The following is a 12,047-nucleotide window of genomic DNA, read 5'->3' on the forward strand; positions in this document are numbered from 1 at the left end:
GGGTGTATGTGGGCGGAGGGGTGTTACCACGTCTTCCCCCTGCCGTTGCTGTGCCCATTACACACACCCCCTTACAGCCTCTCCCCCCTCTCGGGGGAGGCGGGGTGCGCTCTGCGGAGTGTGTACGGCTCGGGGGGCGGCTCCCCCTGGCGGGCGGCCTCCGGCGGAGCGGGAAGGGAGGCGGGGCCGGAGCTGGGACGCCGCCGGCCGCGCGCGGGGGGAGGAGGAGCAGCCGCAGCCGCCAGGCCATGGCCCCGCTTCGGCGGCCCTAGCAGCAGCCGGAGACTTCCCCCCTCGCCCGCCCTCCCTCCGCCCGGGCAGCAGGAAGCGGCTCCTCTGTCCGTAGCGGCGGCTGGAGCTCGGCTCTGAGCGGCTCCTTCCCGTCTCGTCCTCTCTCCGCCGGGGCTGGCGGAGCCGGCGGGCCCCCGTCCCCGGGGCCGTCCCGTCTCCTCTGCTGGGGACGCGCAGCCCAGGCGAGGCCGCGGCCTAGGGCGGGCGGAGCGCGTGAGGCGCAGGATGCGGAGCGAGGCCCCCCCGGCCGGGGGCTGCGCGCGGCCCCAGTAGCCCGGGATCGCCGCGGATGCGGCCTCGCCCCGCGCGGCGGCCCAGGAGGCGCCTCCGCCAGGCCCTCGCTCCCCAGAGCCTGTGCAGCTGGGGGCCGCTGCGGCGGCCCGCCTGAGCCGCTCCTCTGCCCCGGCCCGCCTGGCCCTGCCCTCTCCTGCCGCGGTTGACAGTGAAGGGATGTCTGCTGCCACCTCCGCTGAAATGATCGAAACTCCCCCGGTCCTCAACTTCGAAGAAATTGACTACAAGGAGATTGAGGTGGAAGAGGTGAGCGAGCCCCGTGCGGAGCCGGGGATGTTCGGAGACTCCTCCCCACCACCACTTTCCTGCACCCGGCCCATGGGGCGAGCCACTAGGTGTACAGCTCCCTAGAGCTTTAGGGCAGCGTTTACTCTTTCGGACCCCAAAGCACTTTACAAACTACATAAGTATTGCAGCCCTGGCACTGGTAGGCCGGGAGGGAGGAGAGTGGCAGACAGCTGCCACAAAGGTGCCTGGGTGGGAGGAAAGATTCTGCTCATAGAGACTGAGGCAAAACCCTAATCTTATGAGAGAGGCCGTGAGACCACTAACAGGCAAGTAGAGCTGGCCCTCTCTGAGCTATATAGTAAATTCTGTGCTATTCCCCCTCTGAGAAATGCCTAAATAGTGCAATAATGGGCACAGTAAACATGTATAGATAGACGAAGGGCTGTGAACCTGAGCTGCCAGGGAGCTTAGGTATTCCAAACCTGAGGAACAGATAAGCTTTTGTAAAGTGAATTTTAGGTTAGTCTAAATTTAATCCAAACTTTCGTGGCAGTTGATAAATTTGAATTAATTTATCACAAGGCAAATGGAGATTTTTTTTAAACTGTATTGTAATGCTTCCATTTAATGTGTCTATTTTTGTAGGTCTCTGTTTTCTCCTCCATCCATCCTATTTAATACACTTATAATACATCTATTAGTATGGTATCTAGCTGCTGATCATTATTATCCAAATTTCTTACGCATACATTATCGTGTTTAGGCATAAAAGACCCTTTTTAAAATTTATTAAACTAATTTAAGTGATGCTACAATCCAGTGGCTGTTACATTAACATCAGTACTGCATTTGTGACCCATTCTACATCTTTGGTATTGATTATACATGAAGTAAATTCAATTGTCCATTTATGTTTTACTTAGTTTGAAGAAAAATGTTTCCCACTTGAGTATTACACTGAAAGGTTGGCTATAGAAGAATTGCCTTAAATTCTTTGCAGTTGGTATGTAATTGATTAAGAAGGAGTATCTAAGAGTATTTGTGGATAAGTTTGGTTTTTCTGTGGAGGCAGAGTGGGTTTTCTCAAGAGCAATCTATGTGTTTTCCAAAAAGGTTCAATGGAGATCAGGGCCTTGATGAGCAAGTTAACATATCTTGCAAGTTGTTGTTCCATACAGCTGTATCCCTCTGCTCTTGTGAAGTCCCTGTTTAAGTCAAGGTGTTGTGTGCATGGGCAGACCCCCATTTAACTCAGTAGAATTTACACACGCAGAACAACTTGCAGACTCTAGACTTAACAAACATTGGCATCATTATTACAATCTTTGTGCTTTTAACTCCTTAGCAGATTAATTACTGCTGAAAGAACAAGATCTCTTCTTCTGAACACAGTAACCGTACAGAAGTGAACATAGCCTTGTATAGCACCTTTCATATATAAGATAACCAGTAGCTCAGAGCTTTACAGAGTCATTTGCTAAATACTGATAGTTAGCCTGTATCCTACTGAATGTTGGTCCACACACAGTCTTGGAGACTATAAATTGATTTATTGAGAAGGAATGTTTTCCAAGAACACTGTGTTCGAAAGGTATCGTGGTATCTTTGACTTCCACCTTGAGAGTCACCAGAAATCTGTAGAAGGTACTTTGGCTTTAATCTCTCTTCAAAAGGATTTCCTTGGGATAGCTCAGTGGTTTGAGCATTAGCCTGCTAAACCCAGGGCTGAGAGTTCAATTCTTGAGGAGGCCACTTAGGGATCTGGGGCAAAAATCAGTACTTGGTCCTGCTAGTGGAGGCAGGGGGCTGGACTCGATGACCTTTCAGGGTCCCTTCCAGTTCTAGGAGATAGGTATATCTCCATATTATTTATTTATTTTATTTATTTATAAGAGGCTCTCAAACTGGAGAAGGGCCCCCTCTGGGGACGACGACCGTGGAATGTATTCTGGGGGGGCATGACACGCTTTAGGGCAGGGATTGGCAACCTTTGGCACGCGGCCTGCCAGGGTTGGCACGCGGCCTGCCAGGGTAGGCACCCTGGCGGGCCGGGCCAGTTTGTTTACCTGCCGCGTCCTCAGGTTCAGCCAATCGCGGTTCCCACTGGCTGCGGTTCGCTGCTCCAGGCCAATGGAGGCCGCGGGAAGCGGCGTGGGCCGAGGGATGTGCTGGCCGCCACTTCCCACAGCCTAAAAGTCTAGCTAGCAAGTCCCCCCTCCCCCCCAAAAAAAACAAAACAAAAAACCCCAAAAGGCAAAAGAAAACAACAACATGCAAAGCACCTTATTTTTGTTTCTATTCTGTCTTGGTCAAGTAAAGAATAGAGGAAACTGTACGTTGTTTTTGAGTTTACAAATAAAACCCTACATAAATAAATTACAATGATTTGGACTTATATATGGGCATATTTATATTTTTCCTAAAGTTAAGTATTTTAGGAAAAATTGTCAGAGTGGCCACTAGCAAGAGTTGGTGGCCACGCTCTGAGGCCACCAAAAAAATTATTGTGAGAACCCCCGGGACTAGATAGTCCTGCCTCAGTGCAGGGGACTGGACTAGATGACTTATTGAGGTCCCTTCCAGTTCTGTTTCTATGACTCTATGAAATATCTTGTGTCAGAATTACACATACCTCTTCCCTTTAAACATTTAATTCCATCATTTCCAAACAATGTTTCTGTATTAAGGAATTGAAAGTACTTTTGTATTTGAAGAAGACTCTGAAATTTGTGTTTGCCTGTGTTCAGTAATCAAACAATTAAGTGTCTTTTGAGATATTGCTTGTAGCTAGCCCTTACACCCATGGAAAAAGTTAAGGTTGTAGTAATTTTAGAGATCATAAACAGGTGCCCACTGATGACCCATAAAAGTGAGTATCACATAGCAAATATAATATGTTGTACTTAGCACTTTGAACAAGTAAAATACTATACAAATGTTTAATCCTCACAACACCTGAGGACAGTAAGGATTGCCACCTCATTTTACAGGTGGGGAAATTCAGGGCCACACAATGTCTAACTGGGAGGTAGAACTCTGACGCTTGATATACAAATCTTGGGGTCCTCTTATAGATGTACCTCTGTATGCATGCTGACACCTGCACAGGCAGGATTTGGTGCACCAAAAATGTGTGCCTAGATTGAAGCCTCAGCAAGAATTAAACTATAGGAGTCTTGAGTCCTAATTAGTTTACTATATCACACTGTCATCCTGAGACTTGCCTCTCAATCTGAGGAAAAAATGAAGATGATCCATTTGTTTTTAGACAAAGGGAAGGAGACTTTTGTCAAAGGGTAGGGAGAAATTTTTGTAACAGTTATTTTAGCATTTTGAGTTAAGTGTATGTGACCTACCAGCAGTTCTTGATAGGTCACTGAATACCACAGTTCTGAGAGTAGTAAAAATGCCTAGAGGATAAACTCACATTACAGTGGAAGCAACAAAAACTGCTTTGCAATGGAACAGGCGAACTAGAAACAGAACTTGTCCACTATGATTAAATTCCAAGCTGTATGAACCCCTTCCTTGTCACCCCTTTCTTTTTGTGCCTTGATTGATTTCACAATTGCTAGTGACTATATGCTGTAACTAACGACATAGCATTGTGCACTAGAAGAAAACTGTTAATACTTTACACCTAGAGAGCAAGAATTCTAAAATAATCACCCTTTACAAGGAATTAAAAGGGTTGTTTTATTATAGTATGTGGACATCAGTTAGATGTCCCAAGATGAACATCAGCAAATCTAAACTGAAAAACGCAAAAGAATTCTTGTATAATCCCAGCTTTGCTCTTGTATTATCAAGGTTGTCTGGTCAGCAGATAGCACTGCCACTAGTTTATTAATAGATTTAAGTTCTGGAATAGTTACAGGCCCCAAGTCCTAGCTAATAAACATAAGATCTGTGCTTGTACTTTCAGTTTGGTTTGGCCAAGTTTTACTGGATAACACATGAATATACCGTATTTTGTTCCTCTGCGTGGCTATAATTTAGGAGGTGAGAGGCATACACAAGCCAAACATATATCCAACTTCCAGGTGGCATTTTGTTGTTTAAAGTCCTCAAGTTGGGGTAAGGTGGGTACGTAATTATCATGGTGAATAAAAGTCAACCCAAAATTAATGTGCCATGAAAGAATATTCAAAGCAAGAATGAAAAACAACCTAAAAGTCAGGTTCAGCAGCAACCTTCCTTTCCTTTACCCCTGGGAAACTTCTGATTGCTTCTGTGATTGTCTTATTTTTAACTTAAGTACCAAATAGTCTGAAAAAGCATTAATAATTAGGGAACAAAGCTACAGACCTTACCCTAGATTTCAGGCAGCACGGAAAAGAGCTAATTTTTCTAAATGTTGTGTTCTGCTCATCTGTTTTATGATGCTAGCTAAATTAGAGATCTTATTTTAATATTTTAGGAGTTGCTTGGAAAATGTGGCTTTAAATTTGCTTGAAAAATTGTGGATAAATAAGCCTTTAAAGGAATATGTGATGCCTTATGCTACATTTTAGAAAAATCCAGAAGGATTTATAAAACAGTATATAATTCTGAAAGTTTGGAAATGAACTGAAAATTTTTGTCTTGAAAGTAGTGATGATACCAGTGCAGATTCATTCAGTTGTTGAATGGAGGCCCATCTGATTAAATAATTAGTAATAAATGGTATCTCTCTATTTGGGAAGTTCAGTTAACAGATGCTTTGCAATACAGTGTGTGGGTTTTTATTTTTATTTAAACCTGATCTTAAGGGTACATGTATAGGAAAAGGAAAACTTGACTTTTAATTATTTTATTTGTTAATAAAATAACTTCCCTTCCTTTTTTGATACTTTGTTTCTGGAGTATTGTCCTCATGGCTCTGTTCCATTCTTTTCCATAGTTAATTTGCTTCTGCCACCACACATCCACTGTAACTAAATAGAACCTGTCTGATTTGTGCACCTTTTTGGTTGTTGTCTGTTGTTGGTTTGAATAGTGCAGAATGGACACAGCTCCCTTTTATGTTATATGAGCCTTGGCACCCAAATCCTACAATGCTGACCACTCCACTATGGAAAATCTAAACCCAGTACTGGGAGTGGTGTGTGTGTGTGTATATGTATATGTGTGTGTATGCAATATTACATATTTTTCTTCCTTAAAGTGACTTCCAAACAACTTTAAACCATACACTATTTGAAAGCTTCTGTTATCCTCAAGTACAGTAATCTGTGAGCTGCAGGGTGCTGGTGGCATCTCCACCAAGTATTACATGCAATTTGTTGTAGAAGTGCCAGTTCTCCAACACAGTACCAGATCTATTGTTACTCTCCCTAGCCTTGTAGAATCCCTAGCAAAGTTGCTTTACTTTCCCATAGTACTACTGATGATCCCTGTCAGACCCTTTTGCCTGCACCTCCCCCATGCAATCTACTTGTAGTTGTCCGTGTTTCTGTGTCTGGTTCATAGCTGTGCTTCCATAACCTCTTCTCCCCACTGGCTCAAAATATCCAATACTTCCTGTCTGCTCCAGGCAGGAGCGTGTCTTGTACCTCTCTGTGTGCGTGGAGCTGGCATGGTCTATTGGGCAGCTGCACACAACAAAGCTGATCTGCAAGGTCTGCTTGCCAAGTTGGGCAATCAGAAAAATTTCAAAGGTACGGAAGGTTTTAAAGAGTGTGGCTTCCGGTCTCTCTGACCCCTGGTCAGTGGAGTTTAAAATTGTGATCAGAGTGGTCTCTCTTGCAGGGAATGGGGCTTTGTGGGACAGTGACTAGAGGACTGTTAAAAGTCAACACACATCATGCAGTGTCTTCACTCGTATTGCATCGACTTAAGTAGGTCAACTATGGCATTTTGGTGGAGGGGCAGGGGTACTGTGTTGATGTAATGAGGCACTTATGCTGGCTAGAGACGAATTTGATGTAGACACAACCTAACTGTAGTGTAGCTGAAGCCTTAGTTTCAACAGTCCACTTGAACAATGGTAGTTAATAACTAGAGTATTTTGAGGGAATCCTCTTACAAAGAGGAACTGACAAGCTTTCTAAATATATATTTAAGAATAACTATTTAAGTTTTCACACCACTAAGAGGACATATTTGTAATGTGTACACCTATACATAATACACTTTTGGAAACAGCTGAATATGATTTTATCTGCTCACTGGGGTCTGAATTTAGGGTTCTTTGTCTTCTACAGCTGGGCAGGAAATGGTTTTCTAGTCCCATGAAATTTAGAATATTTTTCTTGTCCTGATTCAGGACAGGAAAAATAATCTCAAATTTTTGTGAACCAATAATCCAAAAACATTTCAGATCAGGTTAATTGAAACACTTCATTTTGATTTCACATTTTAAATTCTTTTTAGTATAAATTAACTAACATTTCCAATGGAAGTTATTTAGAAACAAAACTTTTCATTTAGAAAATGTCAAAACATCCTATTTTAACAATTTTGAAATTTTTTTCCAGTAAGTTTTAGAATCAGGATATTCATCAAAGCTGATCCTTTTTCCTGCTAACAATTTTGGTTTTGACAAATTGTCATTTTCTGATTATAAAAAAAATGGTCTGAAAATTCCTAACCAACTCTGTTTTCCTCGCAACCGTTGATGGCCTGGAGTCTTAACTGTGGTCCAAAGCCTTGATCCTGTAATCATAGGAATGGAAGAGAGCTCAAGAGGTCATCTAGTCCAGTCCCTTGCACTCATGGCAGGTCTAAGTATTATCTAGACCATCTCTGACGGGTGTTTCTCTAACCCACTCTTAAAAATCTCCAATGACAGAGATTCCACAACCTCCCTAGACCATTTATTCCAGTGCTTAACTACCCTGACAGGAAATTTCTCCCACCCTACGTTTACATCACAGTGGCAGCTCCTGTCCCACAGGGCTGGGTTTGGCTCCCTACTCCGGGCATTGCGGCCTAATGCATGGAGTTACAGTGCCACTGAAGTTTGGCACATCCGTCCTGCCATAAATGTCCACAGACGAGTGGAGGGCTATATCGCAACACCACTTAGTTTGCGGGGCATTTTACTCTAAGGACATTTCACTGACTTTATTCAGATTCATCGTTTCCATGATTACTGTGGCAAAATCATATCCCTATTCATGTTAGATAACAAGGGAACGTGATCTCGCAGTGCTGTGGCTAAAAGAACTAATGTAGTTCCTTGTGTAACCAGGAATATTGAGCAGGAGAATGGAGGTGATATTAAGTTAGTATTGCTGAGACATTGCTGAGACAACTGCTGGAATATTGTAGCCACACTCTTTAAAAATATATTGAAAATTTGGAAAATCATTCAGAAAAGATACAAAAATTATGTGAGGTCTGGAAAACATGACTTATAACACATGGGAACTACTTTCTGTGTGCCCAGTTTGAGACAGTCAGATCCTGATTTTGAGGAGCGCGGTGTACTCCAGTTGAAGTCAATGATAACTGTAGGTGCTCAGCATCTCTGAAATATTAAGCTCTTGATGTTTTAAGTTGGGCAGCACAAAACAGTAGACGCTTGAAATATTTGGTTTTTATTTCTGTGGCCTTGATTAAATTCAGACATTTCACTGGTTTAACTTAAAATCAGTTTTTAAACCCATTAAGTTAAACTGTTGGGAGTTTGTGTGTAGACACTTTGGGGGGAGGGATAGCTTAGTGGTTTGAGCTTTGGCCTGCTAAACCCAGGGTTGTGAGTTCAATCCTTGAGGGGGCTACTTAGGGATCTGGGGCAAAATCAGTACTTGGTCCTACTAGTGAAGGCAGGGGGCTGGACTCAATGACCTTTCAAGGTCCCTTCCAGTTCTAGGAGATAGGACATCTCAATTTAATTATTTATTTATTTAATCTGTTTTTTTGTTTTTTTTTTTTAAAAGCTTCAACTGAAATAAACAACTATTGAACCAAAATCGTATTGGCATGGCTCCCACCTGAGGTGCCTTCTTGCAGCAGGCCACGCCACGATAGGCAAACCTGCCTCAGCTTCCTTCCTTTGGAGGCCCCCGTAACTCCATGACAGCTCCCTTGCATAATAATACACTTCCTTGGGCCAGTTTATTATAAAAATGTAGTGCAAAATAGTCCATAACAAGTCCGTAAATATAGTTCATTTATCACTGTCTGCGTATGTGCATGGCAGGTAGTCTTTAAAATCCAATACCTTCTAGTCCATCCACAAGTGCGTATCATTCTCCTGTGTCTTTTCACCACACCCAAGCTCTTTGATCCCGTCCTGTCCTTTTACCAGGACAGCCACCCCAGCCCTTCCAGCTTGAGTGCAACCCTTCTCTTCCCAGCAGGAACCCCCACAGCTTCCCTGCTGGGAGTTCATCCTCACTAAGGAAGCATCCCTAACTGCCCCAGACTCTCTCATTGTTACCCTAGATGCAGCTCTCCAGTTTGGAGACTTGAGCAGGTAAGCGCCTGTGCTGTTCCCCTGTCTTTCCAGCCCTCAGTGTTGGCTTTTAGCCTTAGAAGTTGGCAAGCGATTCCCTTGTGCTGTTCTGCTACCTTCAGCCCTCTGGCTCCTCTTCTCCTGACTGACTCAGGCAGCTCTTAGCTGACCCATTTCCTCACTGGGCCTTCTGTCTCAGCCTGTATCCATTTATATGGCTCAGGTGCCTTTTCCTAAAACCCAATTAGCAGTCATCTGACCATCACAATTGCACTGGCCTCTACCCTCTTAAAGGACCAGTGTCATCTTGCGAGGAAGCATGTATACACAAGCTTGCACCAGTTTAACTAATCTGATTTAAAAACATAGTTATGAGTATAATTTTTTTTGTGTGAAGTTCCCTATCTGTAAAATGTGGATAAAACCTCTCTCTCTCTCTCTCTCTCTCTCTCTCTGTGTTAGGGTGCTAGAAAGTTGAATTCAACAATGAACGTGGGGCGCTCAGTATTATGGTGATGAATGCAAGACAAGTGTTTATGAGGAAATAATAAATTCTGGGTTCAGTGCAGTGAATGATGAGAGGATAAAAGAAAATCCTGAACAAATGCCTTATTCTCTGAGCACTGTCCATCTTATGCACTGTATGTGCACAGGGTCCTGTGGAAAAAAAAATGTGATCGGGGCCTTTGGGCATCACTGAAATAATAGTAATAACAATAAAGTGCACCCTTTTATAAAATTCAGGAGGTGTATACATAATTTACACCCATACAAACAACCTCACCTCTGTTGTAATAGAGACATTCCCTTACAAAAAAAAAATCCCCCTTCTTCCTACCCAACTGCCCTCTGAGAAATGCCTGCAAAATGAAATGGATCCTGCAGTGGGCATTGAAGGCCTGTAATGTTGGGCTCTGTCAGACCAACAAGAGGACCGACTTTCAGAGTTGAGTCCTCTGTCAACAATGCCTAGGCATCAGCCTTTAATGTTTAAATCTAGGGCCTGTTAGTTTGAGCACCTCAGCTATTATGACAGAGGATAATGATCCATTCCAATATATGGAAAACAAATTTTACCCCAATATATTTAAATTACTACTGAGTATAGTGAGTTTAATCCTTAAAACAGATTACTATTCAAAAAAGGCTGGGTAAAACTTCATTAAAAAGACACTTAAAAAATAACTTATCTGAAACTTAAAACTTAATGTACATATAAAATGTACTGGGGTCTAAAATAACCCTTTGCTGATAAATTGGTACCTTAGTCTGGAATACAAACACTTCCTGGAATGAGTAAACTATCTAAATGCTAATAATCTCTTCAAAAAGAATTGAGTTTAGACTAAGCAGGGAAATATCTGTTTTAGGAATACTCTACAGAATGTTTAGATGTTAATTGCGTATTCACTAGACTCTTTGATGTGAGCAAGTAAGCCTTAGTATACAATTACTCTTTGAAAAGGAAACTCCATGGGAAAGTATGGATTTGTGTGTTCTTAAACCCCCACTCAGTCCTCAAGTTCATAATTAAGTTGATGTCTTGTGGGTTTTCTTTTGTAGACACTGCAATTAATAAAGGATGAAGGGTTTGGGGTGCAGGAGGGTGCTCTGGGTCTACGTCGGGGAGAGAGGACTCCCCCCCAGTACTCTCTCCCCACAGCAGCACCTGGGCTGTGGGGGAGAGGCACCTCTCCCCTCCGTGGGAGCTCTGGGGCTGCAGGATAGGTGCCCTTCCCCCAGCCCCAGCAGGTCTGGGCTGGGGGAGGGCCGCTGTGACCGCCGCGCCTGGGTCGGGCTGCGCCGTGCCTGGGGCCGGGCCACTCCAGGGTCGGGCTGTTCTGGCCGTGCCGCAGGCTGAGTTGGGGACTAGGGAAGGGGTGCTCCTCCCCTGGCCGCGGCAGGTCCCTGGGCGGGTTCCCTGAGCGCCTGTGCAGTGCTAAATAGGCTGCTTCACAGCCACGCAGGGAACTTAGGTTACAATAATCATAGGGGTCACTTGTAACTATACTGTGTACATTTTCAGACAATGATATTTTTTTTTCGAGTTGGTGTCCATCAAATGTGTAAATTAGCATTAAAGCAACCAAAAAGAGAAGTGGAAGAGGATAAAGAGAGGAGAAATCTTTTAAAAGGCCTTTTTCCAAGACATGCTCACCAAGTAAAATACTAGAGATGGTTAAGTCTTTGAACATGTCTTATTACTGCTGATATATACTTATACCCAATGTATGCAGCATAGAAAGGCTGAGAAATCAGGAATTTCCAAAAGTTGTTTCCGCTGAATCATTAAACTCTTTACATAGTAATTTGTGTATTTTATGTAACATTAACAGTAATAAGGCCTTGCATTTAATAAGGATATGAGAAATAGAAATTATTGCCTTTATGCAATGTAGTAGAAGTAACTTTTCTGTAGAAAACTTACTTTGAATTTCAAAAATTTTTTGTAGTGTTTGATTTCTTTGCAACTTACAAATAAAAATGAATGTTAATTTCTTTTTTAAGGCAAATGGTGAGATCAGATTCTATTGTATGTAATTGTAATACCCCCAGTCATGCATAGCATTTGAAGCCTGGGCCTTCATCATTGCAGCACAGATTGCTACCACTTGAACTACAGGATTAACTGTGTTAGCTGGCATCAGCAGAAAGCTGTGATCCAGGAGGCTGGGATAGACGGCGGGGCCAGGTGTTAAGTTTGAGTGGTGGTTGCCCAGCCCATTTCTTTGTCTCCCTGCACCCCACATCACATGTATGGGAGGAGCTGCTGCCCCTTCGTGTGCCATCCCCACACACACAGCTACGTTGGCACCTCCCATCCTCTCCTTTGGTGACAGCACAGGCTTGG

General features: G+C 43.4%; 1 protein-coding gene across 4 annotated transcripts in view; it reads left to right on the forward strand.

Moving 5' to 3' along the window:
- Positions 1-209: 209 nt before the first annotated feature.
- The window catches only part of MAP3K7 (mitogen-activated protein kinase kinase kinase 7), a 58,522-nt gene continuing 46,684 nt past the window's right edge, over positions 210-12,047 (forward strand). For all 4 annotated transcript variants that reach the window (XM_054021566.1, XM_054021567.1, XM_054021568.1 and 1 more), the window contains exon 1: positions 210-831. In XM_054021566.1, the coding sequence (XP_053877541.1) occupies positions 742-831 (90 nt within the window). In that variant the 5' untranslated portion in view covers positions 210-741. The remainder of the gene's footprint in view (positions 832-12,047) is intronic.

This window comes from Malaclemys terrapin, chromosome 3, assembly GCF_027887155.1.
Source record: "Malaclemys terrapin pileata isolate rMalTer1 chromosome 3, rMalTer1.hap1, whole genome shotgun sequence".
In the NCBI taxonomy this organism is placed as follows: Eukaryota; Metazoa; Chordata; order Testudines; family Emydidae; genus Malaclemys; species Malaclemys terrapin.